Source organism: Saimiri boliviensis, chromosome 4, assembly GCF_048565385.1.
Source record: "Saimiri boliviensis isolate mSaiBol1 chromosome 4, mSaiBol1.pri, whole genome shotgun sequence".
In the NCBI taxonomy this organism is placed as follows: Eukaryota; Metazoa; Chordata; class Mammalia; order Primates; family Cebidae; genus Saimiri; species Saimiri boliviensis.
The window spans coordinates 68,649,036-68,667,362 of NC_133452.1; the positions used below are offsets into that span (position 1 = coordinate 68,649,036).

Here is an 18,327-nt window from a genome sequence, read left to right on the forward strand (position 1 = left end):
AATAAGCCAATATTGGCAAATAATTCTTAACTAAAGTCTATACTTATTCAGAATTCTTTAATTTTTACCTAATGTTCTATTTTCTTTTTAAATTTTTTTTCTTAATATATAGTAGTTGTGTCTGTTTTGAGTGTACATGTAACATTTTGATAAAGGTATACAAAGTGTGATGATCCCTAATGCCCTTTTTCTATTCTAGAATCTCATTGTGAATAGCCCATTAAATTCAGTAGTCATTTCTCAGGCTCCTCTTGGCTCTGACAGTTTCTCAGACTTTCCTGTTTTTGATGATCTTTCCATAGTATTTTGCATTCTTGTGATACTTTATAAATAACTTGGTTTTCATAAATTAATGTAATTTTTCTCATTTTGGCATAAATAAATCTCTTTTAAACTCTGATGACAATATATCATCCTCATGTCATTTAATTTGAACAGACATAATAACATTGTGTATCACTTCAACCTTTGTCATCATGATCTTTTCTCTTTTTTTTTGAGACAGGGTCTCACTCTGTCACCCAGGCTGGAGTGTAGTAGCCTCAACCTCCTGGGCTCAAGCAATCCTTCCACCTCAGGCTCCAAGTAACTAGGACCACAGGCACATACCACCACCATACCCAGCATATTTTTTTAACGGGGTCTCACTATGTTGCCCAGGCTGGTCTCGAACTTCTGGGTTCAACTGATTGTCCCGTCTTCACCTCCCAAAGTGCTGGGATTACAGGCCTGAGCCACTGCTCCTGGCAATGATCTTATCTTCATATGTTTATTGTAATCCCTGTACTATCACTAGATACATTAAGATGATGACAAGAGATATGGGGAAAAGGAGAAAAGGTTTCTTGAAGAGGAGGAAAGATAAAGGGAGGAGGAAAAGAGAGTATAAGTATAAAGAATACTAAGAAGGGGAGAGAGGCTGGAGCACCATCTGTCCAACTCCATGCATACACCCTACAGCCACAGAGACTTGAGGACACTAAGGATTAAACTGACATATTCCTTAAACTGAAGGTCAGATTTTAGGAGAAATTTTTAAAATAATGAGACTTACAGCTAGATTTTATTATCCGCTTTTTAACCTACCTCTTTATGAACATTTAATGTTGTAGATTTTCTTTTAGTAGCCTACGTTAGGGATGCTATTTCTTGGAATAAAATTTGGTTAATTTTATCACAGTGCTCAATGTTCCTATTTTACTTTTAGGTTATTTAAGTCCAGAATTCAGTTGTGTTTCAAAAGATAAGTGCCTGAAGATAAATGTTAAGATGTAGTTATAACGAAATGGTGGGTTAAAATTAATTTTAAAATTTTAGATTTTCAAAAAATATGTTGATAAAATTTACTCACAGAAACAATAATCAATTAAATACATAATAATTTTGTTTGGAGTTTGCATTTTTCTGCTATGTAGGAAAAAGAGGACAGATGTAAACCACCTCAGATTCTTTTTGAAGAAAGACAGGATCTGTGGAAATCAGCACATTTAATAGAATACAATGTAATGAGCACATATACGAAACTGGAAAGCCAGAATCAAGCCTTAACTTCATCACTTTTTTACCAGCATGATTATATAGTCATTAAATTTCTTTAAGCTTAAGGTCCCCTTTCTGTGAAGGGGAATAATATTAATGCCTGCCTCATAGTTAGTATTTTAAAGTATTAGATGAGAGCTGTTAGTGAAAGTCTTATATAATCTGTGTAATACTATACAAATATTTCCATCACACCATATAGCATACCCTTTACACAGTCTGACTTTACATAATTCACTGTTTGGAGCTTTTCACAATGAATTAATGAGATTTACTTGCTATGAAATATAGACAGATATGTTATCAAGCTTAAAATGCTAGTTTTTTTAAGTATAATCTGCAATTGTAGAAGATAAGAAGAAAAGTATCTATAGGTTGAATTTAAATGCTAAGACCAAGCCTGTTATGCTTAGGAAATTCTTGAAATTGATTTAAAATAGATGTTGAGGACATGTGGTGTATCCAAGTCATAAAGGATGCCTTTGCCTTCAGGAACCTAACACCTTAAAATATTTCCTTACAGAGACTGCTCATTTTCTAAACTCAAACACTTTGGTTTGCGGTTTTGCTTTTTGTTTGTTTTTGTTATTGTTTTATTTTGTTCTACCCTTGCATAAAGCCAAGTACTTCAGAAATTAAGTTTTCCATATAAGAATGAGGTCTAAGATGTTTGTTGTATGTCTCTTTATGAATTTTGCCCCCCACCCCTGACCCCCATTTCTGTCTTCCTGTCTCCCTCCTACCTCTCTCTCTCTCCCTGTCTTTCCCTCTCCCTCAGATAATGACAGACACACATATCACCATCATTGTAATATTCAACTTTGAAACTCCTAACCTGGCTGATTCTTCTTACTTCCCCAGTAATAAAAGCTCTCCAAACACTTCTTTCTTCTCAGACTCCTGCTTCTATCCATGTTTTGTTTTACTTTCAGTGTCCATAAGATTATTTTCTCAACTATCTTCTAAGCTCTAGATCTCTTTCCTACTTTGCTCAAACACCAGTTCATAGTCTTCAGTTCCATCATAGTGGGGGCTCAACAGATGACCCTTTTAACATCATAATCACATGCATCCCATATTCCTAACTGTTATATTCAAACTACTTTAATCATTACCTTGTTGATATCACTGGTTTCAAGAAGGTAGTGCTTAAAGTAGGCCAAGGAGTGTGGTCTCTCTGACCACACCATCTTTATCAATCAGTTGGAACATTACTGTTATTCTGATCTGGAATCTCTTATTCCCTTCTTGATCTCTTAATTTATTCCTCAGTTCCTTCATTTTATGACTTTATTTCCTACCCTAAACAGCGTTGACACCAGAGTTGGCCATTTCAACAGTAATGTCACTGGTACCCTAATGTTTCTCACTTCCCTGGGTAACCATTGACATTTGAATTCTCTACTTTCACATCCAAATTATGCATACTTCTTATTGCTGGAAACAATCCACAGCTCATTGTTTCTACTACAAAATCATGCTGTTGAAACTCATAGCTCCTCTAGTTTTTATTCACATCTTTAATTCTCTCCAGTACTTATTCCAAACATTGTTGTGCTCCTTTATGGTACTTCCCCTCAGCAAGAGATGTCGCCTCCAACTTACTGAGATGATTGAGACTCTCTTAATATAAGTGCTATCAATTTCCCTTCTTTTCACCTCAGAGCTTCTCTATTCATTCACTCTCTGTGAGTAAGGTCTCCAGGGACCAAGAGAAGCCTCTCTTTATAGTGAGTTCTTGCCCACATGCCCTGGAAACAGGTAACTTATCTTTCTCTGACCCCAGAAGGGTCTTTTCTCTGTACCGCTTATTTCCTGCTTAGTATATACTACCCCTAACCTCAAGGATATTACAGTTCACCTGGAAAAATAGAAAGGAAGCTCTGTAAAAACAAATAACTATATAGTATGAGAATGTTGGCATTTTATTGTTGAAAAATTAAAGCTTACAGAAGATAGACAGAAGCCGTTAAAAAGCACCTAATTAAACTCCTTGGTTTATCAGATGAGGAAAATGAATACCAGTGGTTAAGTGATTTGCCCAAGGTCTTACAGCTAATTTAAAGGCACAATACTCTAAACTCTCAGGCTAAACCTTTTTCTAGTCTACCACACCCACTCTTCAACCAATATCATGTGTTTGTGAATCACACTACTGATTACACTTCATCTAAACTCATTATTTGCTTACATTCTGTCTTGTCAGGAAAACTTCTCAAAGTTTTGATTTATTTAGTTTGCACATTCCTCACAGAATCTTTAATTCTAATTTATGGACCTATTCAAAGTCTACACATATTCCTTCTTATCCTGAACTTTATAGGCAGTATACTATATTGGTTAAAGCAAGCACTTGTAGTCAGGTTCCCCAAAACTTGAGTCCCGGCTGTACCCATTTACCAGAACTGTGCAACCTTAGGTAGTTTTCTTATCTGTGCAGGCCACAATTTCTTCATCTGAAAAATGGGTTTAAATTAAATAACTTAGTGATTAATGAAGTGTTTGTCAAATAGTAGATGCTTAACAAACATCCATCCTAATCACGACTATTTCAGCAGTGCCTATGAGACTACCTTAGCTGCCCTCCCCCTGCCTTTCCAGACATCATCTCCAGGTAACCCACTCTGCTTCCCCTATCTCTGCTCCATACGTGTTCATTTTAATTTTTTTGGCTGCCCACTTTGTGCCCAGGATTTCTAAGTCCACAGCTCTAGCCCATACACTTCTCCAGAGCTCATTTTCACCTGAACTTATGGTAGCCTCAGTTAAAATGTGTTCAAAATTAAACTCATCACCCCCTCTCCAGCTCACCTCTCTTCAATAAATGGCAACCCTATGTTTTTGCTAAATAAAATTAGGTTTTAGTTGTAGTATAATTTTATAAGCAGATACAGTGCTTGAATCACATTTCCATTCTTCCAGGACTGGTGATGACAAAGAATTCCGAATCAACAATTAACTGAAATTGATTCCAACTTAGTAGAATTCACACACAGAGTCAGTCCCCATTCATGTTTCCTCAACACTAGAATCATCCTAGCTTTGTCTAGTAGATAGTGTGCCAAGCAGAAAGTGGATAAGAGGTAAAGGGGGATTAAATATTTGCGTACTGTTACAGCTAAGCTGCTAATGAATGTCAAGGATTATTTCTCTTCAGTGTACTAAACAACCTTTGTTGTTTAGATCTCTGAGTATTAGATCCTTGTAAAGGACTTTGGGGTTACTTGGGAAACCCAGGCATGCTCTCCAGTTGCTACCAAAACCGTCTCCAATTTGGAGAGGAGCACCTATCAGACTTTATCTGCCAGGAAAACTGCTGTAAAAGGTAGCGAGACACAAGGAACTCATCGTAAGCTCAGTCATATGAAATGTATCACTGAAACATACCAGGACCCTCAAGTCCATTTATCTGGACCATCCCTTGGCCTTAGCCCCTGTCAGGTTTGGATCTCTGAATAGTCACATGGGCTTGCCCACTCAAACTGAAAAGCAGGCCCACATCCTCCAGTTTGGTGTGAGCTACAGGATCTATCTTTGGCCTTGTTCCCTGGCCTCTTGTACAACAGTATCCCTATACCTGGGTGATAGTTCCAAGACCCCCAGTGGCTGCCTAAAACCATGGATAGTACAGAACCTGATAACCATCAATTAGAACATGTTTTTGTTCATGTCTCCTACCCATACATTTCATGCCTTTCCAATCTTAACTAAGCATGTATCATACTCTGTGGCATAACTTCTGCAGTTTGAGGTGTGATAGCAAAACTAACATGAATTTTTTTTTCTTCTTCACAATTTCATGGATACACTATCCTTCCTTCTTATTATATGCCTTAGAAACCTCAGCATATGATTTCTTATGAAATCAAGAACTTTCACCTTTTCACGTACAGGAAGCACTTTACAGCGTTCCTTTGACATATTCAAATTACCAACATCACTACTCTTATACTTCAGAGCCATTAAGTAAAATAAGGGTCTTAGAATATATTCACTGCAGATAAGGGGGGATTACTTTATGTTTATCTGACATTAAAATTTGTTTCTTTTCTCTTATACCATATTGTCTTTGGTAGATGTGCAGTAACTTAGGCAGAATGTTGTTATAACCATTGTAATTGGATTTTTACCTATATTCTTTAATAAATATTTCTTGAGTGCACTGTGCTGGGGCTAGAATTTCAAGGAATGATTCCAGATTATTGCCATAAAGAACCTATACTTTAAAGGACAGATGTGTAAACAGAGGATTACAAAAGGATGATGGTGAAGTGTGTCAAGAACAGCAGAGGCATAGGAAAAATACTGTCATGCATCGTTTAACAGGGCTGAGTTCTGAGAAACATGCCCTTAGGCAGTTTCTTCATATGTGAACATCATAGAGTGTACTTACACAGGCCTAGATGGTATAGTTCACTACACACCTACGCTATATGGTATAGCCAGTTGCACCTAGGCTATGAACCTGTATAAAATGTTACTGTACTGAATACTGTAGGAAATTGTAACACAATGATATTCATGTATCTAAACATATTTAAACATAGAAAAGTTACAGAATATATGATATTATAGTCTTATGGGACCACTATTGTATATGCAGGTTCGTTCGTTGTTAATCAAAACATCATGATGTGGTACTTGACTGTACCTACAACTATCTGGAGGAGTCATTGTAGAAAGTAGCATTCAAATGAGAATTGATGGATGAATGGGAATGTCCCAGAGGGACCAAGTACAAGGAATGGTATTTGTTTTTAAAAAAGGAAAGAAAAAGGAGGAAGAGGAAGAAGACGAGGAGGAAGAAAAGGGGGAGGAGTAAAAGAAGAAAGGAAGCCAAAAAAAAAAATGAACATTAAAAGCACAGGTTGGTGTGGGAAAATACCAGTCGTTATGTGTTGCTCTACTAAGAGTACAGAGCAGGTGGTGGCCAGAGTGAAAAGCAAGGACCAGATAGATCTGAAGATGTTGACTGTCATTCATGAGAAGCATCAGTTTTTTATCCCTTACACAGTGTAAAAGCATTAAAGAAACGTAAGCAGAGGAATGATATGATCAGTTTTACCTTTTTATAATTCACTTCCGCAACAATATAAAGTACAGACTGAAAAGAAATTAGATGAGAATAAAGAATAACTATAATGTTCCAGATGAGAAGCGAAGGTCTGCACTGAAGCAGCAGGGGCAAAAAGAACAAGATAACTAGGGAGTAATTGAGCAGAGAAACATATAGCAACATTTTGGTTCAACTCAGCTGGGGAGCCACAAAACTTTTTACAATTACAGATTGTTAGACTCCCCACCTGCTTTTTCTCTAAATTTAAACAAGATAAATAATAGTTTTCAATTTATGATAGGGCTTTTTATTTATTTCATTTAAGTAGTTAGCATGTTTTTTTACATTTTCACATCTGGATCCTACAATGAAAAATTGTGGGGAAATCTCATAAATTTTTTGAAATCTTTCAACTTCATCATGAAAACTTCAAAGTTAAGAACATATGGTTCATCCATCTACCTCTTCTAGTATGTGAGCTTTTGGTCTGGAATTTATTTCCAGTCAAGGTGCAATATAAAATCACAAGTAAAATTACCATAGTTACTCCACATTACAAGTTCTGACATCATCGTAATACTGCATTAGGTATAATTATCCATTTCTCTCTTCCTTTCTCTTCCCTTAGTAAGACTCAAGAGCTGTGACTTGTAAACTACTCTTTTTGTCTATGAGTAGCATTCATCATGAGTTGTTGTCTCATACACTTCAAAGAAAGACAAAGTATAATATTCTGCTGTACAGGGAAAAAGGAAATATAAGTGGATTTAAAAAGGAATATAAGTGAATTTTCCCTAGATTTATAAATATGTGCATTCATACATGTATACATATTTATATACACATGCATATATAAATATACTTATTATACCAACATTCTATCTTTATGATGTATACCTAGCAGGTTAATGGGTGCTAAAGATCAATCTGACCATGCCATCACATTAATCATGATATCCAGAAAATTTGACCCATTTCTCTGTAATACACTAAGAAAACCATAGATTCATTTAGCCAGATGTTTTTTAAATTTTTTGTAAATTAGAGAACACAGAGTACGATATTCAAAGCTCAGAAGGAAAATGTTTCTCCATCAACAATACTAAGTATTATAGCAAATTAATTTTTCCAACATAATATGCCTTAAAAATTATTTCTAAAAATCCATTAACAACAGATTTTGTACATTTTATAAATATTTTGCTGTTATTGAGATACGTACTATTAAAGTATCATTTTAATTATTTGCTAGGCCTACCTAATTTTTCCTGTCTTCATCTCATTTCCCAAAACAAGAGACTATGTACTAAAACTGTATAAAATAGCTACCTAAGATCATGATATTAACTTATGTGTCTTTAAGTCAGCATTCTCCAGAATCTAATTTAATTGAAATAGCTTTGCCTGTGTAAACTTCGCCTTTGTTTAAATAAGATTTCACTGTTTAGTTTTGCCTTAAGCAAATGCAGCCTTTTGTTTGTCCATAAAACATTAGATTAAATGTATAGACTAATATGAATAGCTTCTCATCATTCCACATGTACCACTGGCACTTGCCCCCTTTGCTAGTATGTGGTGTATTATTGTCATTGAAAACCAGGCCTCTATCTTTAGCCTGTTCTTTGGAGAAGATAAATTTTTAGCAAGAAAAACTGTCTCCTTACCATTATTGATTTTAAATTTGAAAGACTACATGAGATTCACTCTTTAAATGCAGCTGCTAATGTTCTTAACACAGTGAATAATATGAGTATTTGCTCTATAGTATACTGAGTTTTTATCCTTGTTTTAATACTAGGTAGAAATATTATCTAGCTATCTTTACTGCCCTAACAAAACTTAGTTTTTGGCCCTTTGTAGGAAGTAATGTACAGTAAATGCTATGATCAGATTTGTTCCCTGCAGTCCAACCATGGTTTATTTTCTGGTTTGTATATTGATGAATGGTAAGTTAGAGATAGTAATGCTTGCTTTCTTTGTTGTTTGTTGAGGCAAACATCAGAATCCCAGTGGAAAGGGCAAGTACCATGATATTCTTGTAACATGTACATTTTCCCTGTTCAGGCAATGCTGGACGTGGCTGCAAACCAGGGCTGGCTGGTGACTGTCCTGAATATCACCAACCTGATTCAGATGGTGATCCAGGGTCGGTGGTTAAAAGACTCTTCTCTTCTTACGCTACCAAACATAGAAAATCATCATCTTCACCTTTTCAAGTAATTGTTTTACTTGTCAGTGTAATTGTTTTAATTTAAAAAAAAAATTGTCTATGTAGTCACTGAAATGTTATGTTATGGAGAACACTGGTTATTGACATTGAAAATACTCCTGTTCCCCAGAGTGAGACATGGCCAAATGACATAACATTCTTGTTTGGAATTTGATCATCAGTCCCAAGCTGAAATACAGTTTAACCTTCTCCTATCTAAATTATTTTCCATTGGAAGCATTGGATACATTATTATCTTAGAAGACATCATTAAAATGTTTTGTGATCTAAAGCAAAATAAATGACCAATGTCACTGTTGAAGAGATTTGAGGGATCTGAAATTCATTGTCAAAAATAAATTGCACATCTGCAAAATGTCCCAAACTAGGTAGTTATATATATTAGGAGCTCAAGATATAACCTATACTTAAGAGTTTATGTTAGCATCAAATTTTTTAACCCGTAAGTCTCATGTACATGGCTGAAATACATTTGCAAGGAAAAGAACAGTGCCTAATACAGGCAAGACTGGCAGTGTTTCATTGGAAATGTTTCTTTCACACCAGTGTTTCACACCAGTGGAGAGATACTTTGTAGCCAAAATATTGGTTCACAGTCATGTAGACAAGCAAAACAATCTGGCTGTAGCTTGCCATCATGCACTCCATACTTCTGTCAGCTGGATAAGGGGTGGCAGTTATTTGAGACATCTAGACACAGATGCCAACAAGAACCTCAGGCACACACGGAGTCTCCTCAGGAAAGTGCCTCAATTTGACTCAAGAATATTGGGTCCCAGGGCAGTTGTCTCCATGATACATGGGTTCTTAGCATGGGATGTCCCTAGAAACTAAAAGACACTCAGAGTGAGCTATACCAGCAGCAGGTGGCATAGGGAGAAAGGCAGATAACCTCCTATGTGTCAGTTTCAGGAGCCCTTCCAATATGGTATAAAAGTTATGGGAGTAGAGTTTCAGCAGTAAAAAAGGCACATTAAGGTACTACCACATATAGCACACAGGTCTGCTATGGAAGCTGCTTGGGGCCTAGGAGATTTGATACAATTTGCCTGTCACCCTTAAGAGTGCTGTATTATATTTTTCTTCTTGCTGGAAAATTTAGTTGGCCTGTGTTTCTGGGATCTAGCACTACTTATGCTGTAAATCTCAAAAATTCTCAAAATGAACTTTTAACTTCATGTTCCCAACAATTTATAATTTAAAACTTTACTTAAGTAATTAAAGACATTTGCTGTACCTATTAAGCACATGTCAGGGGTCCAGATCAGTACTTCATCTACATGGAAGCATTACTTCACATTAGTGCCTTCCCGTAGAAAAACACCCAATGTTTGTGAACCCTAAGTATTTACTGAGCTCACACATAATTAAAACATTTTATGCAGTGATGACAGGACTACCTTGGGCTGTTACCCCATATAGTATGCTGGCTGAATTTTTAAACTTAGCATAATGGCCTTAAAATGGTATGTCTTAATTAAAACAAAAAAAAAGTTGTAATTATATAAACCACCATTGTCAGAAAATCTTGTTTGTGCTGTGAAACAATTGTTTGGTTGGTTTGATATTATTTCCTAGGAAATGGAAGCCAATTATAAAGGGCCAACATGCAAGGAGTCGGACCTCCATCGAGTGCCTTCCTGAACTGATCCATGCCTGTGAAGGGAAAGACCATGTATTTAGCTCCATGGTAGAAAGTGAACTACATGCTGCAAAAACAAAGCAGGTAAGACCATCTCTTAAGTGTTTTGAAGGCTCCTCTACTCTGAGAAGGTGTACCAAGAGTTTTCTCACTTAGAGCATGGATTTTGGAACCAGGCTCACCTTGGGTTAAATTGTCTCTGCCATTTACTACTATAATTATGAACATGAAAACATACCTGTCTCAAGAAGTTCTTGTGAAAATTAAGCAAGATACTGTTATGTAAACCACTTTATACAGTTCTTGATATAGAATAAGAACTCAATACATTAGAATTAGAACTCAATACGTGAATACTAAAAATAATGAAAGGAATAGTAATTAATAGTAGTGTTGGCATTATGAGAAGTTGTTTCAGCATAAACGCTACTAAGCCGGCTTTGCAAAGCCTCCTATAGCTTGTCCATCATTTGGCTGCATTATCCTAGCCTTCTACTCCGTCTCTTCAAGGTAGTGTTTCTTTCTGTATGCTTGGGTATATTTTCATGCAATTCTCTCAGTTATTTGTTTATGCCCCTCTCTTATTATTATAATCACTTTGTTTCTAGATTTGAAAATATCCTTTCAAATAAACTCTGTGTGTGTGTGTGTGTGTGAGTGTGTGTGTGTGTGTGAACCATGTGACTTGCATAGAAAGCTAAATCTATATTGTGAAAAACAATGTGTCTCCAAACAATCTTTAGGAAGAACAAAAATATGAATGAACAATGCCAGAAATATTTGGCTATCTAGACTTCAAGTCTTAAGCAATTTTACCCTAAACATGTCAAAGTAAACATTCAAGATTTATAACATAATTAACATACTGACTTGCAAATGTAAGTATTAAAGAAACTTCTAAACTATGTCTTTTTTTTTTCTCCAAGTGGAACTTATTTTTGAGCAAGACTTGGAAAAACTATAACGGGCATTAATGTCTGATTGACTGTTCAGTTTCTGTTGAACCCAAAATTGGCACAAAATACTATTTAAATATTCATAATAAATGCCTACCTTTGTAACTAAATTACCATCAAAATTATGAATAAAAACAATATATTTAAATCAAAACAAGGCTTCTATTAGCAACAACAGATTTCCAACACAACATACGTTGATGTCAAGCCAAGTTTTAGATGTGATGAAAAATTAGAACATTGTTATAATTAGTTCAGGGAGAACTCAGAAGTAAACTTACTTAATTTATTTGCATAAATTGCCATTCTGTTATCTTTAAAACCAAATGCAAATTGGCTCTGTCTGATATGATGATGGTTATTTGGCTCAAAAGTGCTTCAATTTGCAGAGCAATCTGGTGCCGGCTCTGCAGTGAGGCGATCCCAGGTAACATACAAATCCTGAATTATTCCAGAAATTAGTATGTTTAAAGCATCAATTTAAGTGCTAATTGCAGTAGTAATGAGAAAAAGCAGTACGACTGTGAGATTTGCATCTTCTACCCCATCAGTATGCCTGGAACGGCTGCTGACTGGCAGAGGATTTGGCTGCTAATTAAATAATTGTATGCATGGCAGTGCTCTTGCCTGATTCAATAGATGAAGATTAATCCTCAGATAAATATGTTTGGCTGGTATTGAAATGTCTTAGCAGTTTCTTTAAAAATAGCTCATGTTTTATATACATAAATATATATATGTATATCCAATAAATATATGTGTATACATTGTAGATTGAAAATAATAGTAACATTAAGTACTAAAAAAAAAAAGTGTGTGTGTGTGTGTGTATATATATATATATATATGTGTGTGTGTGTGTGTGTGTGTGTGTGTGTGTGTGTGTGTAAAGGCCAGAGATGACGTTTGGGGACTTTATAAAGTAAAATCCTAATGAATTACTAATAACAAAATATTATATTGGTAACTAATTTAATGGTACAAGTAAAGAAACATATAAAGTCTTGCTTCATGGGGTAAATGTTACTTCTGTTGTCTGACAAAGTCAAATGGTTTACAGAAATGGTGTATTGAAGTCCCCTTAACCACTTTTCCAGACTGGCCAGTCCTAGGAGAACATCAAGTGGTACAGCTTTGATACTTAGTGACTATTGGTTCTAGCAGGGGAAAGACCATCATTTGTACTTGAAGCACAATCTGTGGCTTGACTATTTCAAAATCTAGTTCAAGACATAATTTGAGATTCATAAGGCAAGTTACAGAATTGGAGTTGAATTGAAAATTTGTATTGAATTTATATATTTTTTATTCCTAAGGGGGGTAGTTTGGTTCATCATGGCTACTTCATTTTAATTAGGTATACTCAGCAGCCCTAAAAAAATCAATTCCTATAAGGAAATCTATGGTATGTATTAAAGGAATAAAAGGAAAACCAAAATTAAGGTACCATATACTTTTAAAAACTAACTTGGAAGGTAACAACAGATTTTTTTTTTTTTTTTGAGACGGAGTTTCGCCCTTGTTACCCAGGCTGGAGTGCAATGGCGCAATCTCGGCTCACCGCAACCTCCGCCTCCTGGGCTCAGGCAATTCTCCTTCCTCAGCCTCCTGAGTAGCTGGGATTACAGGCACGTGCCACCATGCCCAGCTAATTTTTTGCACTTTTTTAGTAGAGACGGGGTTTCACCATGTTGACCAGGATGGTCTCGATCTCTCCACCTCGTGATCCACCCGCCTCGGCCTCCCAAAGTGCTGGGATTACAGGCTTGAGCCACCGCGCCCGGCGCAACAACAGATTTTTTTAAAAAGCCAATGTATTGTGTTTTCTTCACTGATGGTGATATTGCCATATAATTGGGTATGTTAGAAAAAGATGACCTCATGTTTCTTTTGTTACATCTTTTCTGTAGACCTAGGTAGTCACTTACGCAACATGGGTGAGGACTTGCTGTTTGAATACTGATTTTTCACAAATATCTTCCCACTTCAAGAGCAAGTATAAAATTGAGTAAAAAATCTTTAAATGTGTCATTTTAATTGGTATTCTCAGCATGATGAGGCCAAAAATTCATACTTGTTTCTAGAAGGAACCCTAGACTTACAGAATTATTTATAATATATAGAATATAAAGAAAATTTGTTTTCAGAATAAATAGGACAAATGTGAAGTATGGGCCAAAAATATGTACAATAAGTGGTCAGTGGAGAATACTAACATCAATAATTGCATTACAGAATTTTTTTCAGGTTTCCCTTATATCTCCAAGTAATGCTTTCCATCTTAGAAGTCACATGAATATCTGAATAGCTGCTTCTCTAAAACAAACCAGTTCAACAACATTTTTTAACTTGCTTTTTTTAAATTTGGTCAACAGCTGCTCAATATCAGAAAGGATTTACTATAAAGGAATCACAAGTTTAATGATATTATCTCATAATTATTTATACAAAGATATTAAAAAGACTAAAAGCACATTATTTTTACACATACATGCATATACACACAAGTACAAGAAAAACTGGGGAAATCTGAACAAAATCAGTGGATTATATTAATGTCGATATCCTAGTTGTGATAAGTACTGTAGTTTTGAAAAATACTACCTTTGGAGGAGACTGGGTAAATGGTCCACAGAATGTCTCTGTTATTTCCTACAACTACATTGAATTCAGAATTAATCCCAACATTAAAATGTTGATTTTTTTTCTAAAAGCACACTATTTCTTAGTTGATCATTGCCTTTCATATAAACTATTCCTCTATTATTTTTCTTTTCTTTTTTTATTTAGGCATGGAATTTCTTATCTCACTTGCCAGTGATAAATGTTGGCATAAGTGTTAAAGGCTCCTGGGATGACTTAGTTGAAGGACATAATGAACTCTCTGTCTCAACTCTGACTGCGGACAAACGAGATGACAACAAATGGATCAAATTGCATGCTGACCAAGAGTATGTGCTTCAAGTCAGCTTGCAGAGAGTCCACTTTGGGTTCCACAAGGTATAGTGTTTGGTTTCCATTCTCAAATATTTCACACCAAATACCAGCATGCGCCACCACACATATCTGTTATGTGACTAATGTGCCCGTGTCATTCATGAATCCTGCTTTCTCAACTGGTCTTAAGCAGCAAGAGTTAGTCTTTTGAAATTCGTGAGTTCTTATGTGCCATTTTTCAGCACCAGAAAATCTAACTTGCATAAGAATATATTGCCTAGAGTACTATTCTCAAAGTATGGTATACAGACTCAGTCCAGCAGAATTTCCTGAAGTGCCTTTTAAAGTGCACATTCCTTGGCTCCACTCCAGACTGGCTGAATCAGAACCTCAAGGGGAGGGATCTCAAAATCTATACGGTCACTCAATGCCCAGGTGACTTTTAAGGGCATTAAAGCTTGAGCAGTACTGCCCTAGAGGCACTTTGGCATACAGGAACCACATTAAGCTAGATGTAGATGAGACTGAATCTTTACCACTTAGCTCTGTGAATTTGAATGAGATGTTAAGCTTTTCTGAGCCTCAGTTGCCACATCTGCCTGTGTCCTTTATTATAATGCATAGGCAAGCTTTGTCAATGTTCATACGGGCCAAAACTGTACAGTATTTTTATTTTAGATTGCTATGCTCTTTTCTGTTGCGTCTGACACCAAAATTAATTATCCGGTCCTCTAAGAATATTAGTACACAGCATGTGGGCAGATTGGTTTTTAGTGCCATAATAATTAAAATAAGAAAGAATTTGTCTTCTTTTTGGCCCAGTGGATTCAGGCCTTTCCTGTATCTTGACTAAGCCATCAGGGTGAAACTGTAGTTCATTAGTATTGTCCCTTCTGTTCTCACACACAAAATGATCAGTAACTTTTTATTGTTAAGATATTCTTTCAGTATTGTACCTTCAAGTATCATCTCATTTGATTTCTAATTCTAAAAATCTGTCAGTATAAGTATGAGCTGATTAGCCTCTGGAATTTCAGAGGCTTTAATATGGGCTTTTTTTTTTTTTTTTTTTTGAGACGGAGTTTCACTGTGTCTCCCAGGCTTGTCTTACTGCAACCTCCGCCTCCCAGGTTCAAGCAGTTCTCCTGCTTCAGCCTCCTGAGTAGCTGAGATTATAGGCGTATGCCATTACACCCAGCTAATTTTTTATATTTTTACTAGAGATGGGGTTTTACCATGTTTACCAGGTTTATCTTGAACTCCTGACTTCAAATGATCTGCCCACCTCTGCCTCCCAAAGTGCTGGGATTACATGCATGAGCCACTGCACCCAACCTTAATAAGAGCATGTGTTTGTTTGAGACATTCACTCATTTTGCCCAGGCTCGAGGGCAAGGGCACAACATCAGCTTCCTGCAACCTCTGCCTCTCAGGTTCAAGTGATCTCCTGCCTCAGTATCCTGAGTAACTAGGATTACAGGTTCCCACCACCATACCCAGCTAATTTTTTGTATTATGTTGGCATGGCTTTTCTCGAACTCCTGACCTCAGGTGATCCACCTGCCTTGGCCTCTCAAAGTGTTGGGATTACAGGCATGAGCCACTGCGCCCAGCAGTATGAGCATTTTTTAGATAACTTAATCTGTTGCAACTTACAAAAAAAGTAATCATTATAAACTAATAATAGTAGTAATCATAAAAAGAGCAATAATCATAAAGATAAAATCATGAGGGAAAACTGTTTTCTTTACCTTAATATTTCACTTAAAAGTTAGATTTAATCATGCCAGAAAAACTCTAACTTTTGTTTCTGAATGCTGCAAAAATATATTACTCTCTGATCTTCTTTTGAAATACCATAAGTGAAACATCTCCCTCCAGAATACTGAGTGAAGTCTGAGAATATATCATTATTAGTATACTTTATGCTATAAAGTTATTGTCTTAAAAAATCATTAGAATAATCTTGCACTTTATAAAAATTGATCTAAAATAAAGACCTCAAATGTTATGATTATGTTTATATCTAATCTTAGATTGTAGTGATTAATATATTTTACAAATTTCTTGACTTAAAATTTCCCATTTCTCAGAGAAGGGATTATTTAATATTACCATATTAGAATGTATACTTTCTTACATGAGTTTTTGTTCTTGGATGAGGAGAAAAGTATGTATTTGACATAGTACTCATCATTTTGAGGTCCAGAGTCTAGTCTTGATGGCTTTGTATATTTGTTTGTTTGCTTTCTTAAGCATCAGTTTCTTGTGAATAAGGTTTTGAAAGATTTGGTTAACATGGTTATGTCTCAATTTGTTAAACTACAAATGTGATATTAAAGTTAACTGTAGGAATAGCATGAGAATTTGCTGATTTGATGTCAATATCCAGAGCTTTTTATTCTAACTGGCCAAATACTCTGATAGTTATAGCCACAAACTAATGTCTATAATATGCTCAGAGAATCTTGAAGTAAGTTAGATAACAGCATGTCACAGACACCAAACCAGTATGGAAGAAAATTTAAAACATCTCAGATAGATATGCTGAACTATGTTGATGTATGGCCTTCAAGTAAGACAACATAGCCTCTTAACTACAACCAAGTGGCTTAGAAAGTCTAGATATTTTTAATGTTGTATCTTTTTTTCTGGTTTACAGGGAAAGCCAGAGAGCTCTGCAGTTACTCCTCGATTTCCCAAATCAAAAGATGAAGGATGGTTTTTGATATTAGGAGAAGTAGACAAGAGAGAACTTATTGCTTTGAAAAGAGTAGCATATATTCGAAATCATCAGATTGTTTCCCTTTCTTTTTATACCCCTGAAATACCTGGAAGGTAAGAAAAATCCTACTACTGAAGTTCTGAAAGAATTAAATATGGTTGTGATTACAAAAGTGGTTTTACATTTTTATTCTATTTTTATACTGTAGGTATATCTACACACTATATTTCATGAGTGACTGCTACCTTGGCCTGGACCAGCAGTATGACATCTATCTCAATGTTACACAAGCGAGTCTTTCTGCACAGGTTAACACTGAGGTCTCTGATGCCCTAACTGACCTGGCAGTAGAGTAACCTGACCTAAACAATCTATTTGAAAGGAGCGGCTAAGAATTCTGGCTGTTCAGTCATCTAGACAACATCGAATTACTTGATGTTTGCCTTGAAAGGATCAACTTCTAACCTCAACCATCCAGGAAATTGACAGTGGCTGCAGTATTGACTCCAGCAACATAAAGTTAACCACAGTGGCCTTTTAACAAATGTTGCCTTTTATAACATTATCTTCATGCATTTCTTGATATGTAATATGAAAAAGCATTTTAATTTGTGTATATTTGAGATGATATTTCAGAGCTCTCAATCAAATTTTACATCTCGCCATGTACTGTTTACATGAGTTTTGGCTGCTTTTTCTTTTTTAAGGAAAACTACTTTGAGATGTGGCAGTGTTAGGACATGTAACAGATTTCTAACTCTGCTGCATAAAACGTAAATATAAATCTGTAAGGTGATACACAGTAGGTCTTGTTAGGAAAATTTATACTTTGATATGATCACATGTAGAAGTAGCTTCAAGAATTTCTTATAGTCATAAATGTTGTAATAATATATGATGTAAAATTATATTATTGAGCCTAACGATGATAACAAAGAAAACAGAATATATTGATCTTAGAAAATGTAGATGCGGTTACCTGGGAATTAAAACATATAGAGTGCTACTTCAAGACAAGCTGACTCAATGTTTTCTTCTGCTTCCTTTCCATAATATACCCTTACTCAACTGTTCTTCTTTTCTTTCCCTTCTACTTCAAGGTTTTATTTCCATTATCTTTCTGACATATTTATTTACACAAGGAGAGAAGTATAATCTAATTCATGTTGTAACATGTACAGATTATATAATACAGTTCTTTGTATTTATGCTCTCCAGGACAAGTCTGAGACAGAAAATTTT

General features: G+C 35.6%; 1 protein-coding gene across 2 annotated transcripts in view; it reads left to right on the forward strand.

Annotated features, from left to right (window-relative positions):
* Positions 1-18,091, forward strand: part of ASCC3 (activating signal cointegrator 1 complex subunit 3) — a 337,355-nt gene extending 319,264 nt beyond the window's left edge. For both annotated transcript variants that reach the window (XM_074397671.1, XM_003922908.4), the window contains exons 38-42: positions 8,660-8,811; positions 10,404-10,551; positions 14,214-14,423; positions 17,023-17,198; positions 17,294-18,091. In XM_074397671.1, coding sequence (XP_074253772.1) covers positions 8,660-8,811; positions 10,404-10,551; positions 14,214-14,423; positions 17,023-17,198; positions 17,294-17,441 — 834 coding nt within the window. In that variant the 3' untranslated portion in view covers positions 17,442-18,091. The remainder of the gene's footprint in view (positions 1-8,659; positions 8,812-10,403; positions 10,552-14,213; positions 14,424-17,022; positions 17,199-17,293) is intronic.
* The last annotated feature ends 236 nt before the right edge of the window (positions 18,092-18,327 follow it).